The sequence below is a fragment of the Mesocricetus auratus genome, unplaced genomic scaffold (genome assembly GCF_017639785.1).
Source record: "Mesocricetus auratus isolate SY011 unplaced genomic scaffold, BCM_Maur_2.0 Super-Scaffold_100004, whole genome shotgun sequence".
NCBI lineage: Eukaryota > Metazoa > Chordata > Mammalia > Rodentia > Cricetidae > Mesocricetus > Mesocricetus auratus.
The window spans coordinates 14,389,281-14,410,638 of NW_024429189.1; the positions used below are offsets into that span (position 1 = coordinate 14,389,281).

Here is a 21,358-nt window from a genome sequence, read left to right on the forward strand (position 1 = left end):
AACTAGATTAAAATATTCATGCCTAATACCAGAAGATTATCAGGACATTTTACCTCCTTAAATCCTAATTTATAGAAGCCAGGGCTAGGTTTACGAATTTATATTTGGTGGGATTATATGCTGCATTGACTTTCCTATGATAAGAAGAAATTCAGCTAGACAGTTTGTTTAGCACAATACAAAGGCATTTGGCAGAAGGTAGATGGCTTCACATGCACTAATACACCATGACAAGTAAAATGAAGCTGTCCAGTTGACACTGGTCAAAGTAAGAGCAAAGAATGGAAATTATTGTTTTAAGAGTGATGTGGTTTACTGATGTCCATATGTGAATTGATTCTGGATTAACACTCTCCACTCTCTGTATTTCATTTTTCTACTTTAAAACTTCTTGTATACGATTTTATTTTCTGAGTGTGTCTGGATGCTATTACTAGTTGAACAAATTATTATCAATGTTATCTATAATTCACATATAAAGTAAAAAAACAACAATCAATGTACAGTTAAGGGCGCTGCTGTCTTGGTACTTACTGTACTAGAACACTACCATGTGAAACTGTAAATGCAAATTCAAGTGCTCTTTTTCTAAAGATACAAGGACAGCATGTTAGAAAGTCCATCAACAAACCCCATTTTGTAAAACAGTAAACTGGCATGTCCTGACTTACCACCTGTGGGGCCATGTGATGTGCAATGGCCTTTGCTGATCATCAGCTCCACAAAAAAGGCTGTTGGGATCAAGAGCTACATTTTTGCTTCCAGGAAGAGAGCCTGAGTTATCTTCTGACAGGCTGGACTTCTCCAAGCCTGATTTCTCGACTGATGGATTATCCAGGGTTTCTTGTCCAGCATCAAGGCCATGGTGTTCCTCAGACTTTGATTTAAAACTCTCCAAGAACTTCTTAGAATCCCTCTGCTCTGGTTGGGAAGGAAGCATCATGGACATGACTGCAACACCATTTCCATTAAGACTGAGCATCCTCCGTGAGTGGGCTATTTTGTGCTTGGGCATGAATCTGTTACAAAAAGGGAATGCAATATGGTTTTTATGAAAAAAAAAAAAAGTAAAATTAGTCCCTTACCTTCCTATAAGGACACAGTGACGACAGACAAAACTGAGAAAAAATAAAGATGTTATGACAAAAGCTCTCAGGAAAGTGCAACAAGTATTAGTCACCAAGAGAAAGCTCAAAGGTTTGAAGTTGGTCAACACTGTCTTTGAATAGTTTACATAAAGTTTTTGTGGCTACAAACGGGTGTGACACACACTGTAGACCACAAGACTATAGATGTAGGTTATCATCTGCCACTCATTTGTCTTTCTGGATCCCCATTTTGTGTTTCCTCATCATTCCTTGGCTTAGAGCATTTCTCGTCATTCACTAACAATGTTTGAAACTTTCTTGGTTAACTCTTGCTATTTCTGTTCATGTGGCTGCTTTGTATTCCTGGAAACTTATATATACTTTCTATTAAATTGACCTGCCTGATATTTCCTGAAGTATATTTTACTCTCTCTGTAATTTTCATTTTTATATTTTCCTATAATGCTTTTGTCAAACAGAGTAAAATATGTTACTGATTTGCAAGGAACCTAAATAAAATGAAATCCGTAAAAAGAAATTCCTAATGTAACCTACAATCAAAGAGCCAATTACACCATTACAAGATCTAGCCTAAAGGATTTATCCATCTGTAGGGACTAAACTGCAGGTACTTAGAGTGAGAGATAGGTGAGTGACAGTCAATTGGCCTATATTGGCAACCCTTTTTATACAACAGACACTTTAGCTTTTGAAACTGAGGAATAAAAGTACCCCTGATTTATAGATTGGTAAAGGCTTAAAGAGGGCTTTATTGAAACATTTTGCAAGGCAGGCAAGCCCTGTATTGAGGGGGTAGAAGAAAGTATGTGCAGGAAGAGGGCCTCATCTGGAAATAGCACACAACCCAGAGTTCTGCATGCAGGTATGAAGGAGCAGGCTGGGCCAGGTGCCTGAACTCTCAGAATTCTGTAAACCTATCCAGAGCCTAGGTGTCTTCCTGAATTGTGGAGTCAGAGAATAAGTGGAGAATTCATGTACTTATGAGGTAGGTGGGGAAGAAACCTCCTGGAAGCAGAATAAAGAACATAAGTGGAAAAAGTGATTTTGAGAGAGTAAAGACACATTACAGAGATGAACCAAAAGCCTCCCTCCACACGATATGTAAACAGAGGCACAAGACTCTTCAGAGGTCTTGAAGGATGGTGGCTCAGTACCTGGACCTGTCACATGTTGATGGTTGCTAATGCTCACAGAGTCTCTGTCAGGTGGAATAGGTAGAAACTATGCAGAAATAAGGGCTTATGAGTAAAAGGCAGGAGGATAGATGGGTAAGGCACAAGGACTTAGGGCTATTGCTAAGTCAAGAAGTAGAATTCTGAAGACAGGAAAGTCTTGTGAAACAGAGAAAAAAATCACAACATATGCAATGAATGGCATGGCTTTCCTGTAATGCTGAAGGAAAGAGAAAAAGAAAAAAATAAAACAAAACAAATTGTTTCAGACATCAGGTATCTGAAGTCTTATTTCATGAAGCCTCTAGTTCAGGTCCATTATTTCAAGCAAGGTGAATAGAAGTGGAGATGAGAATTAAAATCATATACATACATGCATATATGCTACCTTGGGGGTGGGAAGGGATGGGCAGGAAGTACATGTAGTGAAAGGTACTCAAAAACAAACAAACAAAACAGGTGCATGAGGAATGAGGGCAGAGCTTATGGAATGGAGAGAGACAGTTGACTGGGCCTAAAGCCAAGACTGATAAGCAACGCTAGAAAGCATACGGGAGTGTAAGTGAACTGAACAGCCTTTTTATAGCATACCATGGAGATTCTACAATCAAACTACATCTTCAGGGCCTCCTATGCTTGTTTTATGAGCCTCACATCCATTTTGATTCAAACAGGTAGAGAAAATCAATGAGTTAGGCAGAACGTCTTCCTTCCCCAGTGCTAAGCAGATGGCAGCACAGAAAGAGAAACTACAAGGAATGGACCAAATCTGTAGTATCTTAATAAAACAGTAAGATAGTTTTTGACTTAAAATGGGAAGAAGTCTGGGCATGTACAGATTGTAATTCCATCTCATAGGTGCAGAAGTTTTAAAGGAAGAAACAAACTTTCTACTTAAAAAATTCAAAATATGAAGAGCATATAAGCTCTCACTGATGACCACAATAGGTATGTGTGTGGATGTGATAGATCTTTAACTTCCTGGACAGAAGGACAAATGGTAAAAGAAGTAGCCTTTAGCCTCAGACACATCTGGAAAGCTGCAGAAACGTAAGCCTACTTGTTTATGCAGATAAAGAATGCCAGCAAAAGGAGAAAAGATTCCGACAAAATTACAAACCATGTACAAAGGATTCACAATAACAAATAAATCAATGGGGATCGAAACAACATCTTCATTTTTAGAAAAGAGTATCATGGCCAATCTTACTCTATTAAAATCCATTTATACTGTCCAGCATGTGAGGGAAACTGCAAATGAAAAGAGATAGGAGATTGGCTAAAGGGCTATAAACAATAGAAGTTGATAACAGACAAGGAATTTCCTGGTGGGCAGCTTCTAGGCCTGATTGTACTCCACATGCTTCCCAACATTCTCAGGGATGATGAGATTCTTCTGTTAATATAGGTTGTGGCAGCTGCCTTGATAGGTGGTAGTGAACAAGGTCATGGAAGATGCAGGGAATAAACATTACAGTAACTCTAAGAGTTCACAAATCCCACAAACCCATGAAATCAGTGTCAGTCTTGAAATAAGGATGGACATTGGAAAATGTCACTAAAAGCATTCTGAAGTGGCCCAGATGAGCAAGTGCTCACTTGGCCCCGTAAACTGCACCCCGGGTTCTGGATCCCACTGTGAAGGTAGGGAGAAGCAGAGGCTCTGGGAATGCTGATTTCATTGAGGCCCATGACAACTGTACGTTTGAAAGTGAGAAAGATCTTAGAAGAGCAATAATAATGATTAAGGCAATGGAAGAGTTGATTTATGAGGACAGATTAAAGGAGCTAAATATGAATGGCCTGGTGAAGTGACAACTAGACGGATACATAATAGGCGTCTCTAAGGACAAAGAATAATTATTTAGCCTGATACAAGGGGGTATAACTAGGAATAATGAGATGAAATTAAGAATGAGAAACTTTAAGCTGAATTTCAAGAAAAACTCCCTGACGGTATAATTTATTAGCTCATAGAATAAATTCCCCATGGAATACTAAAGCTAGGGAAACTTAATAATCGAGCTGGACAAAATACCAATAAATAACATAGATAACAATCCAGTACTTAGAAGAAGGTAGCTATAAGCAATTTCCCTTACTTATTATACATCTTTTCACATTTTAAACATTCTATTAATTATAGTGATTGGCACTTAAAGAAGTATTTAGGTATTGCCTGAATTTAACAGGGCACCTCCTTTAGTTGGGGTAAGTAAAAAACACTATTCTCATATACTTTGCAGCAAAGTGATAGCAGAAAAGAAAACATTTTAACTACTTTATTTCAATAAAACTGGCTTTTAGGCAGACTGGACAAACACATTAATCTGAAAATAAAAGAAAACAATATCATTCACCATCCCACACAATCTGAGTCTTGGTGCCTGGGAGCTCATATTCTCATAGGCATGTTTATGCAAACAATTTATTGTCATAACAGACATGAAAAAACAACACCCTTTCTGCCTTTCTGAATGCAGTTCTGTGGTCAATTACTTCTCATCAATACCAAGTTCAAACAGGCATAATACTAACAAGCAGTTTGCTTAATAATAGCCACTACTTTAATTAACCCATCGTGAACATTCTAAACCAGACACTATTTATAACCTGCACTTAAGAGATGCCTGACAATAAACTGTTCTTATGTTCAAAAATAAAAATACCTTAGAGATGGGCTGACATGGAAATAGATAGAATGTCCTGGTTCTAACCCACAGAGACTCTGAGAACAGGCTCAAGTTTCAACATTTCTCTCTCTTCCTCAGCTACAACTCTGGAGGAGCTGCTAATGAGAAGATGAGAGAAGGTTCTAAAATAAGGCAAGAAGAAAAGACAAAAGAAAAACCACAACCTGACTTCCAGAGCAGATATCAGAGCTCTTGCTGAAGCATGGTCAGAAACTTTTGGGATTATGGTTACTGCTCATCCCCATGCTTCCCGTCAGTTATTAGCTAGAGGACTCTTCCTTTGAACTTTCTCCCCAACCAATGACCAATACAGAAAGAGACTCCCTCCTTGCAGCCTCTCCTTTCAAAACCTAATCTTTGCCATCTCTGTCCCACAGTCATCAAAGACATTGTCATAAAATCCAAGAACTACGGCAGGCAATATGTAAAGACAAGTTCTGGCAAATGTTTTCTAAGTCTAAATTGATATCCCTCCATCTCACCCTTTGCAAGTCCACGCACATAAATCTGGAGCTGAACCTTAAGTCAGTCAGGAGAACTGACAGATACAAAGTAAGTGTAAATGATGGTAAGAAGGACAGTAAAGGGAAACCTCCAATGGCCTCAGTTCGTTTCTGCTAGTGTGCAGAAATGTATGTAGCTGACCAGAGAGGGATTCAAGAGGAAGGCATACTTTAAAGGAAGACATGCATGTGGGTGCATATAATGCTGAAGGGAATGTTTTGGCTACAATGCATTAATGGGCAGATTTGCTACGGATAATTCTTTTTGAGAGATTGTAATAAAAAGTATTTATCATAGTAATTTCCAAATACAGTTTCATAGATCAAAGGTAAGTCTACGGACTGAAAAGAACGATTATGTACAGTCTCGACTCATCAGAGATGGGGAAGATAGCAGGTGATTTAACAAATGAAGCAAAGTAGTGGAGAGTGCAGAGGAAAGGGCAGTGCAATGACCAGAATTTATCCAAATCTGAGTCAGGGAAGAGAAGGAGAGTGCTGAGTGCAGCATGCCTGGGGTCAGAAGAAGAGAGGTCTAGATCCAGCTCAGGGCTGGAATGGAAGGGGCAGCACTGTTTACCACTTTCACAGAATTTGTTTTATGCAACACCAATTCTATGGAACATTAGAAAATGTTTCATAAGAAAACAAGTTTAGGAAATGCTGATTATTCATTGCAGGATTTTAAATGTTGCACACTACCATGTGCCGCACAAATGTTCATTCATCCACTCTTTTGAATACCTAGTATATCATAATATTTAAAAACTCTCTTTCAAAATGGCTGGAACAAGAACCCGCCCCTAACATGGCATCTTCATAACTAATGATTAACCCAGGCAACTCTAGGAAATGCTGCTCTAGCCCTGAAGACACATGGGTGAAAGGCACAGGACAGGCAGTTGCGTGATGAACTGTCACACACCAATGACAACAGGAGGATGGGAAGAGGTATTCACTTGGGAAAATTATGGCTCCTAAAGCAGAAACTATACACTGGGGTTCTGGGATTAGTAGACTAAATTAGTAGGATAGATGAAAGAAATTATAGAACTCATGGAAAAGTGACAGAAAAAGATATGGCTATACACACGAATGGCAGGGGAAAAAAATCAACCATGTTCATCTAAGTGATTTCTATGGATTCTTGGATTGAAACCAACTTAAGGAGAAAAATAAATAAGTAACTTCTAAAACTAACCAGAAAGACACAAATACAGACAGTTCAGTGATCTAAGCCCCTGGGTAATTTATAAAAAAGCTATTCATTGTTACCCAACAATGTGTTAGAAATTAATTACAAAATTAACATTTTTAGAATTTAGCCACATAAGCAAATAGCAAAGATAATTAAAAGATCATGCTCGCCCACATGTCTCCAATACATCAATTATATGGTGAGCAGATTTATATACTTTATAGTATACTCATAAAGCATAAAAGCAAAACTCTTGACATAGAATTTGAATGTGTACATATTCTCTTTACCTCCTTCCATGCTATCTTTACTAAACAGAAGAATCACAAGCAAAGAAATCCATCCTAATTATAACTGCATGTTTATAAGCCACAGCATTAAGCAGAAAGACCTGTATTCTCGGTTGGCTGGCTGGGGTATGAATGCATGCATGCTCTTTTTCACTGATGATGACTAAGGACAAATATTAATAAAATAGGTGGCACATGTCCATGGAGGTTGTTTCAATGTGTTTTGAACAGACTCAAGTCACAGATGAGCCAGTCATGATCCCACACACCCAGCACAACTGCTTTGGAGAATGAGACACTGAACAGCACTGTGATGGGTGAGGCTTCTTTTTTCAATAATGTTTAATATTTGGTGCCTGAAACAAAATTTGTCATGCTACAAACATTCAAAGGCAACATGAAATAGTGACAGCAACGTTGAGAGAACAGGAGACGAGAGTCTTGCTTGGACAAGACAGAATTTGTAATAGGAAATGAGGGTCCACAAAAATTAGTTGCAGTAAAAAATAATAACAAGATACCTTCCTAGTATTCACTGGCCCAGGAAATGCAGGTTCAAACCGAAAGACAGGCTGCATTACTTAGTAAAGGAAGTCTCCTCCAGAGAAGACTGACAGAAAGAGACTACAGCCTCCTTTCTCATGTAAAGGCTGGTTTCCTGATAGTTCCCTTTAAATGACTGGTTATAAGGCTGTCTTAAGGAAAGCATGGTTCTGTTCCCAGGAGCCTATACCCACTTGTTTATACTTTCCACCATGACTTGTAAGAGTACTTCATACAAATCTAACACTTAGGGGTTAACTTTTCTTTCACCATTTGCTTGACTCTCTTAGAATAGTGTGCACAATTACTATTAATTAGTATTATTTATCTTAAACATAACAAATATAATAGATAATCAGAAATGCCTGACATGCAGGACCATTTCTACAATACAATCAAGGTAAAGAAACATCTGAAAAAAAAAAACCAGTGAAAACAATGAATATAAACAGTTTTGAGAGAAATAAATCCATCTCCCATTCAAGAAAAATTATGCCTGCTAGACAGCAGGCCAAATGTCCAGCTGCCCTCATGGAGCCCAGCTTGGGAGGGGCTGCAGTTAGGAAGAAGCTGGGTGGAGCTCAGCAGAAACCACATCTGGAGAGGGAGGGCCTGGCTCCAGAACTACACTGGAAGGGGATGCTCAGCTCTGCTCTCATCAAGGTCACACGTTGGCCAGGTATGGGAGTGGGAAGTGGGCTGTGGCTACAGTTTGGATGTTTTTGCCAAGGGTGGTGCTACTGAGAAGTGGAGGTGGAAGACTCAATGGGGAGATAGATGGGCTTTAGGGAAAAGGTCTTCAGGGAATTTGAGACCTGCCAAGGGAGATGGATCTTATGAGGTCCTTTGGTAACTCTGGCAAAGAATTAAAACATAGAAGGCTGAGTTTGTCCCACCCTCCCCCTCTGTGCTCTGGTTCAAGATGTGACTGTTTTTACACATATTCCCGCCATATGTGCCACCATCTGCCATGCTCAGCAAAAGCCAATCCAATGGGGATGTCTGATCTTGGACTTTGAACTTCTAAAACTGTAAGCAACATAAACCTTTCTTTAGATATGTTGGCTACCTCAGGTATTTGAGTGTAGTAATACAAAATTAACTAACAGATCTGTAACTAGGGAGAAAAATTATACAATGCGAATGGCCCAGTGCATGACAGACACGCTTCAGAAAGAGAAAGTAAAAACAGCCAGAGCACTAATTGCGTGGAGGATAGGCAAGAAGATAAGGTAAAGTACAATGGAAGATGAGGCCTGGAACATCAGCAGGGAAGGCTTATGCCCTTAATAATCTAAGAGAAGGGGCTTAAAGCCCTTGGAGAAGTTTTGGGCCAGCAGGGGACTATATAAACACTCTGGCTGTGATGTGAAGAACAGCTCAGGATAAAAGTGGCAGAGTTGGCAATAATATATAACCACCCTCTGTTGTTTGAATCCCCCCAAAACAATGTAAGGCAGAGACTCTTACATACAAAGATGAAAAAGGGGGGAATGTCAATAGAAAAAAAAAGTCAATGGAATCAGGAGATGGAATGCAAATGTATAACTGGTGCTGAGTAGAGAAGGCAGAACACGAGTTCAACACAAGTGAGTATGCTCAGGTGTGGGGATGCTGTCCAAGAAGCTGCTCATGGTGCTGCAGAAGCTCTGAAAGGAGCAAGAACTGGCCACTCTAAGGGCCCATGAAGGTACACCTGCAAAGTAGAGCAGAAGCATCATTGACAGTGATTCTGTGTGAAGTAACACCAGAGTCCCTGATTATCTCTCCCAGTCTCTTCCATCAACTACCTCCTTCCCTGTCAGCTTCCATGTCAAGGGCAGAAAGGAGGATCTCTAACTGGAGAGGTTGGAGCAGAGACCAGGGAAGGATTAGGACAAGGATGAGTCAAATGAAATGAAAACAAACACATTCCCTCGTGGCTTTCTAGTAACCCTTTCCCATTTGACTTCCACACAGCTTGGCATATGCTTCTAAGAGAATGTCTAAGCTTTTCTCTGGAAACTAACTGAACTGACCTAGAGAATCTGTGAGGAGTGACTCAAAAAAGAAGTTGAACTCTGTTTCACTGAAGAGAATAGTCACCAGTGAACAAATTCCAGCTCCAAAGAACTAACCATCTTTTGAGGTCTTTTGTCAAATATGAATGGATATAAGTGCCACTAGGAAACCCTTTTTAAAAAAGAAAAGAAGGTTTCAGATCCTTTGGAGCTGTAGTAGTTGGATGTGAGTCATCTAATAAGCATGTTGAGAACTGAACTCTGGTCTTCTGGAAGAATAGGATGGCTCTTAAAACATGGTGGCATCTTTCTAGCACTGAAGGAAACCTTTTAATTGGAGATAAATAGGACAAAACAACTGGAAAACAACCTGTTACAATGTAGAGAAGAGAAGAAAACAGAAATTTTATAATAAGTGTCACAATATTAACACTTTACATCCATGGAAGGAAACCAAAACATAATAGGAAAGTGCATTCACAACTAAACCAAACAAAAGTAATAATTTAAAATATTACAGGGGGTAGAGAGGTAGTTCAGTGATTAAAGTGTTGACCTAGCAAATGGCAGGAGTCTGGATCCCCAGAAAACCACGTATGTGATGACTTGACTAGTCAATCCATCTGTAATTCCAGCCTACCGAGGTGGAGAGAGGGTACTCCAGAACAAGCTGCCTAACAAGACTAGCCATATCGTTGAGCTGTGAGTTTGACTGTGAGACCCTCCTAGAACACATAAGGAGGAAGAATGAGTGAGGATGATTTCCATCATCAACTTTTGGTCTTTATATTTCTGTGAATGTGGGGTAGCCATACACAAGAAAAACAATGGAAATTACTCACCCCCACATGTGCATGTGCACGCACAAGTGCGCACACACACACACACACACACACACACACACACCATACACATATGAGAAAAAATTAACTGAGGGAAAAAAATCAGAGTTGAAGAAATTGAATGAGAAAAACACTGTGGGAGCAACAAACAAAGAAAAGATATAATAAATAGTTTTGTAGTGATGAGATGGAATGTCCAACTAAAAAAAGGAGAAGAAAATTCCATCCAAGTAGTTTAAAAAATTCAATTCAAGTAGTTTCAAAATATTTGGGTAAAACCCAAAATCCCTGTACCTTTCTAGTGAGAAGTACATACCTGTACTCCTAGCATGAGACAAGCTGAGCTAAGTTAATACAGAAACACACACACACACACACACACACAAATATCAAGAGAACTAAAAGAAGCAACATCACAATGGTAAGAAGTTGTGAGGTAATGCATTTAAAAAAAACAAGAAATGACTCTTAATGACGTTCTGCTATATTCATAGATCAGTGCCTTGCTCAACCATCATCAGAAAGGCTTCCACCTGCAGCAGATGAGAACAAATATAGAGACTCACAACCAGACAACATGTGAGAGACCTTGGGATGCTCAGAACTAAACCAGATGTTGCCATCAAATTCCTCCCCTTAGGGCTCAGGAACCCCCTAGGAGAGAAAGCAGAAAAAGTCTAATAGAGTCAATGGAGGACACCAATAAAACAAGCCTTTCCAAACACATCAGGACCAACCTACATAAGAACTCACAGAACTGGTATGCATGGATCCACACCAGGTAGGGGCCTAGAGCTGAAAGGAGACATGAACACAAGTCACTAGCCGTAGTCCAGAAGCTATCTCCAATTAATAACCAGTACAAATGAAAATTTAGTTTGCTCCGAGGGAGTTTCACTGGGGAAATAATACTGTTAAGGATAGGTTGCATGCCCAGCAATAGACGACCAACAGAAAACAAACTCAACAGCATCTTTGGAGATCCTTTGTCTCATGTTTGTTTTTATTTTATCTTATTACATTATTACCCCCTTAGATGCCCATGCTTTTTTGCTTTTTGTTTTTCGAGACAGGGTTTCTTTGTGTAGCTTTGGAGCCTATCCTGACACTCGCTCTTTAGACCAGGCTGGCCTCTGACTCAAAGAGATCCACCTGCCTCTGCCTCCTAAGTGCTGGGATTAAAGATGTGCGCCATCACTGCCAGCTGATGCCCATTTTTTCTAATGAGTAACAGAAAGAAGATAAATCTGGATTGCAGGTTATGTGGGAAGGAACTGGAAGGAGTAAAGGGAAACCATTGTATGGCAAAAAAAAAAAATATATATATATATATGTTTTCAATGGGGGGAGGGGAAGAAAACCAGACATTTCAGCATTATGAGGCTTACTTTCCCGCCTTTAAGTTTATTACTACTGTCAATTAATTAATTACTTAATTAATTATTGGGGGTGTAGGAGGGAGAGTTGGCTGCCATGGTGAACAAATAAAGGTTAGAAGACAACTCTGTGAAGTTCATCTTCTCCTACTGTGGGTTTGAAGGGCTAAGCCTTTCTTTACCCACAAAATCATCTTGCTACCCCTCAACCTTTTTAAATAAATAAAGTGCTGATTGCTTTCATTTCCCTGCAATGCACATCCTCTTTCAGGATGTGAAAAGTATGCTGAGGTTCAATGTTTTTTGCAAGAGCAGTTTTACTTTTCACCTTGAAATATCCTTCCTTTGAATAGTGAGTTTATAAATACACCAAATCCTCTCACAAGAGACATATCCATTCACTCTTTTCCTTAAGTATTATCCTGTGTCATAGGCACAGAAATGTACAATATGAGTTTAAATACTGAAGTGAATAGAAATTGAAACTCCATGTTTAGGACATAATGTATTAGAAAAAGTAACTACTCAATGGAATATAGCAACTCAAGGAATTCTCATACAAACCTGAGCAATCATTCACAGTTTAGCTATATTAAACGCCTGCTTCTTATGAACTGTCTCAAAGTGCTGTATCACCTGAAATACCAAAAGTCTCATTGATATATGGTCAATACTTCAATCATGTATACCAGTGCATAACTGAGTCCTAAAAGTGTCAAAAACCAGATTATTCTAGAACTGAAAGTTAGTTTGGGAGTACAGATACCAAATGGCTAGTTGGCCCTGCAGTAAACCTCTGAAAGTCATTGAAAAGCAATCCATGAGGATATGTATTCCAACAGAGAGCTATAGGCAGCAAGCCAACGAGATACCAAAAGAGTTGTGACAATATCTTTGTTAGCCATAAATGACATTTCAATTTTATGGAACACAAGTTAAAATAAAATCTTGTTCTTCACTTCCCAGTAGTAAACACAGGAGCAAAATCAAGTGTGCTACCTCGAAGGGTTATGGCCACAGTAGATGCTCAGGAGCAGCTACCAAGTGAATGAGGAAGAAAGACTATGCATACACTCCTCCATACTCTTTTCCAGCTTGACTGCTTCTTTATACTGATGTGTGGTGTGGGAGCTTCAGTTATATTTTATTTAGGCATTCATTTGGTATATATGGAAGAAGTGAAGTTGGTTGAAGAGTAATTATTTCTTGATGGATGGAAGAATATAAAAGTATAAACAGCACAGCTACAGCTACTGTTTAAGTAAATTCAGCTCTTCAGTGCTGATACGTGATGTAAATGGTATACAAAATACAGAGTCATTAAAGGGTGACTACCACACCATCAGTAAAGAGAATGAAGACCTGCTATGTAGTATTATCAGATATATTGAATTTGTTGTCACTCAGATCAACAAAATACTACTTCGAAGGCCTGTACACTCTTGGCAAAGAAACAGCTTTGTAATACAGAACACTCTTTTGACATATTATATTGAAATAGGGTTATACCTCTAGAAGAACAAAATATTCATTTATTGATGACCAAGACCACAATTGAAAAAGCTACTACACTGATCAGAAAGCGTATGTGATAAGTGAAAATTTATAATACAAAAATAACTTCACGTTAAGGACTTTCCCTAGCATCTTAGCATTGTAGCTTAGGCCACAATACTGAAGATTAGACCTACAGGGGTAGGTAGAGGTGTTAGTAACAGCTCTTCAGGACTTTATGATGGCAAAATACTGTCCAATCACTTTCTACCAGCCTAAATGAGAAAAGGGTGAAGACTGGGGAAGAGGGCATATGTAGTAGATCCACCGGGTCCTGGCCAGGCAAGCAGCCTGGCATTGATTTCTCCAGGAGCATAACTGTCAAACTGCTCAAACTTAACAGTCTGGATGCTCCTATTCCAGCAACAGAGTACAGGGGAATTCTTAGAAGCTCAGAGTGGCTATTGTGAGATCAACTTTATAAAGGGAGGGGAACAATAGAAGTTTGCCCAAAACAGGACAAATAGAAATAACAGTCAAGAAGCCCCTATTTATACTACTTGGAGGGCAAAAGATAACCCCCTTCCATTTCCTCCTGTAGACTTGGTTGAGGGGAATCAGAATTGATTAACTGAAAGAACAGTGCTCAAGAATGCTGCCTTCAAGGTAAAGTGTATATTCCTAGTGTAGAATCTGAAAGACATGCATGATTACAAACCACCTAGATAGGGTTCTGTCCAAAATAGACAGTCTTAGTCAGTCTCCCTCCCGCCATCACCTGTCCACCTCTTTTTCTTTGGCATCTTATACAGGCAAACAAAAGACCTGACTTTTGCGCCTCACAGGAGTAGCACTATGCTCCTGCCCAACAGAAGGCAGTCTCCCCTTCCCTCTTCTCTCTCCTGCTGGAGCTGGAGAGACAGGTGACCTGGTGGAAAGTGTGTGACTAGTGTCTGAACAGGAAGGATTCTTCTAGCTATAACGATGGAAGAGCCTTCTTACTATTTCTACCTCTGCCTTTAACTACAATCTCAGATCTTCTTTTCCTTCCCATTGGTGACAACATGCATAGTTTCCACGGCTTCTATCTTTTACCTCTCTGTCTGTCCCACATTATAATCCAGGCAAAGAAATACCAGTGCCAGTCATGTGTATTAAAATAAAAACACTTGGATTTAATACATCAAAAGTGTCATAAGTCAAGTGAAGTGACACTTGAAGAACTATAAGGGACATTTGAACAACAGTAGGGCTAGTGATCAGGTTAGTGATACACTCTGTGTCCGAGTAGCTGGGTGACTTAAAGCAATTCAATAAACATCTTAGACTATCATTTTTCTCATTTGTGAAGGGATACTAATTCCTTTATCAAATCTGGGAAGGGTTAAATAAGGGTTTCTTCCTCTATTTTGTCTGTATTGTCATATCTACCATAATAAGAATGTTACTTGTACTGCAAAAATACACAAACTATTTCAATTAAAATATTAGAATGAAAGCAGCTGTGAGTTGCTGCCAACTTCACTGGGTAGGGGAAGGTAGGAGCATGCTTCTTAAATTTTATAGGTGATTATTTGGCTAAGCTTCTTATATGTGGTGTCACTCAGAGCTACAGAAAAAGCAAACACATTCTCTTCCAATATAGGCAAGGGACATCTGGTCATTCACTGATGGAAATCAATATCCAAGGACGAATTGTATTTGCACTGATCAGTCTGGGTGCACACAATGCATGCAAAAGACATAAAAGCCTTCGAATACATCCATGAGAGCAATCAAGATTTTGTTTTGCAGTTTCGTGCCATGGCGTCATGTCAGGTTTCAGTTGTTTACTGTATCACCTCATTTACCCTAATGAAAAATTACTCCTAGGACTCAGTTTCCTTTACTGGCACCACTATTCATTTTGGGCACAATTTTACTTTAAAAAGAGAATGGAAAGATACTGATGTCATTGTCAGATGAAGCAAAACCACATGAGAGGCCCTGACTCTCGTGCTCATTTATTAGATAGAGGTCTGGGGAAGAAGCTCGGGGACGTATGTGTCACAGCATTTTCAAATGCCGCCCTCCACAAACAAGGCTGGTTTACAAGAGAGGAACACATAAGGTAGGAGGGGGTTTCAGTTTTTAAACTACATTACTAAGTACACATTTGCTTCTAAACTTTAAAGCAGTGCTGAATTGCATTTGGATAGAGTTATAGCATGGCTTTAAACACACACGCACACCCAGAAACACACCATGGAGGTAATCCAGTTACTCCTGCGGCACAGATGTGCACAAGAATGCTCTAAGTGATTAAGATGGGGCTTTAAAGTTGGCTAATTAGAACCATCTTTCTTAGTATGATCAACATTGATATTAGCTCTGAGTTCTGATTGGTGAAAATTTACATTTGAATTTAGATTCCCCTTCAGAAGTAGGAATACTGGCTGCACTTGCTCCAGGGCTTCAGAGCTGTCTTTCTGTGAGGACCATAGCGTTTTAAACTCCGTCCATCAAGTCAGTGTCGAAAATAGAATTCTGTCCACCTAATAACTTCTTGTACATAGCATTTATCCTCTTGCAGAAAGGACAACAACAGTCATAAGTGTAGTAGTTTAAAACCTATCATGATAGAAAGAAATCACTGTCTTGTAATAGCAGCCACACTACTCTACTTTGATTAATGGTACAACACTGTCAAGAAAGGCCAGCCACAGGACTGCTGAGACGGTAAAATACAGTATTCTATGGGAACCTGCTCAGCATACTGCTTGACAAAAATAGTTGCTTAATAAAGGTTCAGTTGAATGTGATTACAAAAGAACATGAATCCTGGGAGCTGCAATATACATGACCTTATTTTAAGTCCATGTTTTATTTCCATAATTGTTAAAGAATACCATCTGCATGTTAACTAAAGAATTTTCTGCACTGAAAATTTTAAAGTTATAGTATATACATAAAGTTCCAAAGTTCAGAGGAAACTGCTTCCTATTGGTCTCACACCTTGTGACCCAAGACATCTATCCACAGAAAGCACAAGGTCATTCCAAGTCCTTCCAGTCCATGTTGGCAAGATCAAGAGTATGACTTCCGTAATTAGTAAAGAATAGGTTAGTTAGGACATCTTCTAACAAATAAGTAATACTGTGCACTGGAAAACAATACAGAAGCACTCTGAAGGACTCAGTCCATCATGTCTCCCTTCTAGACTTGGAAGAATCTGGTGCTGATGGCAACAACATTTGTATAAAGAACTGGAGACCTTCTATCGTGTTTTATTTGTATTTTGTTTACAACTCCAGAGAGTTGATAATAATTCTAAGTCAATTTACCTTTCAATGAGGAGTCAAATAAGTCTAAAGAGCAGGGCTGCGAGGTGAGGCAAAGTGTCTAAAACTGCTGCAGTAACAGGGAGTCTGCATGCAGCAAGGCATCTTCAGAACCAAATTGACTTTGGCTCAGTTTTGAGAGTCAACACAGAAAAGGTAAGGGATATTTAGTAAAAAAAAAAAAAACAACTCAATGAAAACTTTAGTTTTCCAGTTATTAAATGTGAATAATCAAAATCCTGTATAATGGAAGTATAGTATACATTATAGATCAATAAATCTATATCACACTGAGATCAGCTTCTTTAGAAGGGAAACACACCTGCACAGTATGCACAAATGTGATTGATGGTATTGAGAGGGAGACTCAGAAAAAATATCTCCGATAGTTAGTCATATTCATGATCTTTCTTGCTCTTTCATATGCTCTAAACATCTGACTGGATTCCTTATCTTGCACTGGTGAATATACATGACATTAGTGGTACAAACCTTCCAAGACACCTATGTAGAGAAGACAACAAATAATAATAATATCCTATGCCTCTTGTTCCCTTCCTTATGATTGAGGCAACTTCAGAAGGCACTCAAAGAAAATTGAGGAGGAAGAGGAAAAACTTGTTTGAGGAACGTGATTCAGATTGAGTGTTTAATCTAGATAACCTGACATTTGACTGGAAGAAAGCATGGCAGCCAAGCTTGTGGGCAAAGGGATGGGAAGAAGAGAACCTTTAACTACAAACTAATATGGAAACCTTCAGACCTTAAAATGTTTCCCCCTTGCATTTTCACTTAGTGAACACATTATCTGATCATAGTTGACTTGAGTACTGGTAGCTTTCAGACAGTAGGCACCTACTATCTTCCTCTTGTGTCATGATCCACATTCACTCAGAAAGACAATCTTTGTCAATATCTCACATAAAGCAAAGAAAATGTCTGTTTTTATATGATATTTGATGATTTCTTGTTATTTTCCTTAACTGCATAAGATTACACAGAGTACAAAAGCAGCTTCACATTAAGCTAATGCTAAAATTTTGCTGAAAAATGCTCTCTCTAAAAGTAATACAATCATCAATTCTTCACAACTATGTGAGTTCAGTTGTATATTAGCATTATATGTATCAATTGGGTGGAAAGGCTGCCGAGAGTAGACTGTTACACAGAAATAGATAACATCCTTCACAGTGACACTTTCTCATAATGGCTTTCCTAAACTATTTCTCTGCAGCCAGCAAACTGTATGAAATAGTTCTGGTAAGTGTAAACCACAAGAAAAAGTCAATTACTTTCAAGACATCACCATGTATCTACATCCTCACATTGCCTACCATTTACCAGGGAATTTTGAGTGACCACTAAGATTTCCTGGACTCCTGGTAATTATAAGGAATGGAGACATACAATGATACTAGCTGTAATTTTCTAGAGGAAACTCAACTAATTTCTAAAGGAACGTATGACTGTCAGATCATTAAGAATTCATCCATGAACACATTTCCTATGGCTACCCTCAGTTAGTCAACATGCTAAGCACAGGAGTATATAGGAGACTGTGATCTTTGTAGGTCAGAGACTGTCAGATGATTTCAGAATCAAGGGGTGGGGTAGAATCAGTAACTTTACCACACTACAACAGATTTTCTCTCCAATCCCAATTCTTTGCCAAATATCACAATCTTTTCAAGAAAATATTCCCATTTGACATTGTCAGCATGAGTAATTTGAATGAAACTGGCAAGCGCAGGCCTACAGGGGGTGACACTATTAGGAGGTGTGGCCTTGTTGGAGTAAGTGTAGTTCTGCTGGAGAATGTGTCAGTGGGGGTGGGTTTTGAGGACTCAGATGCTCAAGCCAGGCCCAGTGTCTCACTCTCTTCCTACTGTTTGCTGATCTGAATGCAAAATTCTCAGCTGCCTCTCCAGTATCTTATCTGCATGCACTCTGCCATGCTTCCAGCCACAAAGAAAATGGACTAAACCTCTGAACTGTAAGCCAGCCCAACTAAATGCTTTCCTTTGTAAGAGTTGCCATGATCATGGAATCTCTTTACAGCAACAGAACATTAAGACACAGCATATTCTCACTGATGTGGTTCAGCCAATATGAGGTGCTCTCTCTATCTACTAAAATGTTGCTTATGTGTAATGTTTTTGCTTATGCTCTTGCTTATGCTGGGTCTCCTTGAAGTAATCTGTTTGCTGCTAGAGAAGATGAACTGATTTAAGGAAGTCTCTCTAAACTAAACATAAACAAAGATACAAGATAGTCTTTTTAGAAGGGAAAACATGAGTATAAAGAAAAACAAATGATAAGAATCATAAAAAAAAAAAAACTATGTGCCAAGACAGGCAGGAAGAGAAGTGCACAGTTAGAGTTGGAAGGACACCAAGGCTGTGAGCTCTCTGTACGGGTGAATTCCAGAAGCATCCCAAAGCTCCAGTGTACTATCAGCCCTTTAGGAGTTAGGTGTAGTACTATTTCTAATTGTTGTGAGGGAAGAATCCTTATGGAAGTTGTTCACTCTTGTGAACAAAGTGTAAGACAAGCAAAGTTAAGAGGCCCATTGTTTTCCTACATCATGAATCATAGTATGAGATGTAGTCTGCCAACACTCATAAAATATACCCACTTCTGTTCATTCGACTGAGAATAAATGTAACTGTCAGACAGAATCCAAACTCTGTCAGTCTTACTGTGTTGTGTATCAGTAGTTTTAAAATACTGGGGAGTTAAAATATACTATCAATGCCTACTACCCAGGACTACAGCCTATTCCAAGAAACTCATCTGATCTAGGATGGGGACTATTATTTTCATACCAGGTAATTCTAATAATATGATACTCTATCTGAGGACTGTTATAATTGGTGCTTAGGAAGAAAATTCAGGAACTTGGATGTGGTGGGGGACAGTTGGTAATTATTCCTTTACAAATGTGACAGTCTGACACTAGAAGAGAAAAGAAAATACCAGGAACAAATAGGGTACTACACGGATGACGCCTCAAGAAGCAGTGCATTAGGAAAAGGAAGCCTCTGATTCATCAAACCCATCAAGAAGGTTTTAAAAAATGATTTATTTAGTTTTAGTTTATGTGCAGTAGTACTTTGTCTGCATGTGTGTCTGTGTGAGGGTGTTGCAGCTCCTGGAACTGAGTTAGAGACAGTTGTGAGTTGACACGTGGTGGGAATTGAACCAGGCCCTCTGGAAAAGTAACCAGTGCTCTTAACCACTGAGCCATTTCTCCAGTCCCCATTAAGAAGCTATTAAGATAAATTTTGAAAGCAAGAGAGGAAGAAAGAACATTCCAGTACAATCACAAAATCTGATAGTATTGGAAGATAAAATAGCAAATGGTAAAAATGCCCAAAGTTTTAAGATAAAACAAAGGCAAGGCAAGAAGGCTGAAACCTGGGCCTAAGAGACCTGTGAATCAGTACAGAAGGCTAAAGAAGGGACTGGCTTAACTTGCAGTTGGTTTGTACGGTACCCCGCATACACTAGGAGGCTATACACATACAGGATTTATACTACACTATGCTATGCTATACTATACTATACTATACTATACTATACTATACTATACATGCCACTTCTAGCCATGCAGTGAGAGACTATAACCACCAAGGGCAAATTCAGGAATGTGAAAATTTTGTATGAAAATCCTGGTCTTAACTTTGAAACTCAAGCCTCAGGTTCCTCATAGGCAAAATGAGGAGAAGTGCTGCTAATTTTCATTTAGTCCATACCAGATAAATGTGAAGATGTTAAATATATGAAGCATTATGCATATAAATTACATAATAATTGTTAGATTTTTAATATAATTTTGGTCCAAGAGAAAATATGGTAATAAATAAAAAGGATTTGCTCAAATAGAGTCACACACTCAACAAAGATGGCAATATCTATCTTGCAGACTATAAAGGGTAGAAGCTTCTTGCAGCAAATGAAGAAAGTCATGGTGGTATTGTTTTGTTTTGGTTTTTGTAATGTACTCCAGACTGCAAACTACGCAGAAAACATGATTTGGGAAGAGAAATGACAATACTGGAAGAGAAGTAGCATGAAGTAGGGCTGGGGACTTCAACCATGAGGACACCATCTGGAAAGATTGCTTGGCAAAAACACAACATTAGATAAATTCTTGACTTACTTTGCTAAGAGATTAAACTCAAAAAGTCAGATGATGCCAGCAGAGAAACAGCTTGCCTGGACTTCCATCAGCCAGACTGCAATGGAGGCTGCATATAGGGTGTGGGAATTATTAGGGACTTGATAGCAATAGTAGCTTCTGAGCATCAGAAAACTTTCGAAAAGTGGTAAAATGAGACTAAATAGCATTATTTGGTATAGGCACAACTTGGAGAACACTGTTAAAACCCTGAGGAAAAATTCAGTGTTATTGCATGTCAAAGGCAGTATAGAAAGTACAGGTAACTGTGGCCATGGCTAGTGACTACTTTCAGAAAGCTTGTTAAATCAAAATAAAGATAGTTTCTATCATTTTCAACAATTCTAATACCAAATATGTAGTGTCCGTTTTCCTCCACAATAGCAATTCTCTTCCACATGGCTATAGTATAGTTTGGTTCATTTCTACCATTGCTTACCTGGAGACTGTATAAGATCCCTGACGTTAAGGGCTTAGCCCAGAATATGGCCTAACTTGAGATGCCTAGTCTATCTATGCATCAGGTACTTCTGACCAAAGGGCTACAAAGAAGAGGGTCTGACACCCATTCTTTAGATTTGGTAACTGCTAGAATGGTGTACAGAGAAAGAAAGCCATTAACTTCTTAGACTGCTGGG

General features: G+C 38.9%; 1 protein-coding gene across 7 annotated transcripts in view; it reads right to left on the reverse strand.

Moving 5' to 3' along the window:
* Gtdc1 (glycosyltransferase like domain containing 1) overlaps window positions 1–21,358 on the reverse strand; it is a 334,933-nt gene that overhangs the window by 58,817 nt on the left and 254,758 nt on the right. For 6 of the 7 annotated variants that reach the window (XM_040745304.1, XM_040745303.1, XM_040745306.1 and 3 more), the window contains one exon: window positions 672–1,019. The exons of the other annotated variant lie outside the window; for it this stretch is intronic. In XM_040745304.1, coding sequence (XP_040601238.1) covers window positions 672–1,019 — 348 coding nt within the window. The remainder of the gene's footprint in view (window positions 1–671; window positions 1,020–21,358) is intronic. 7 annotated transcript variants of the gene reach the window in all.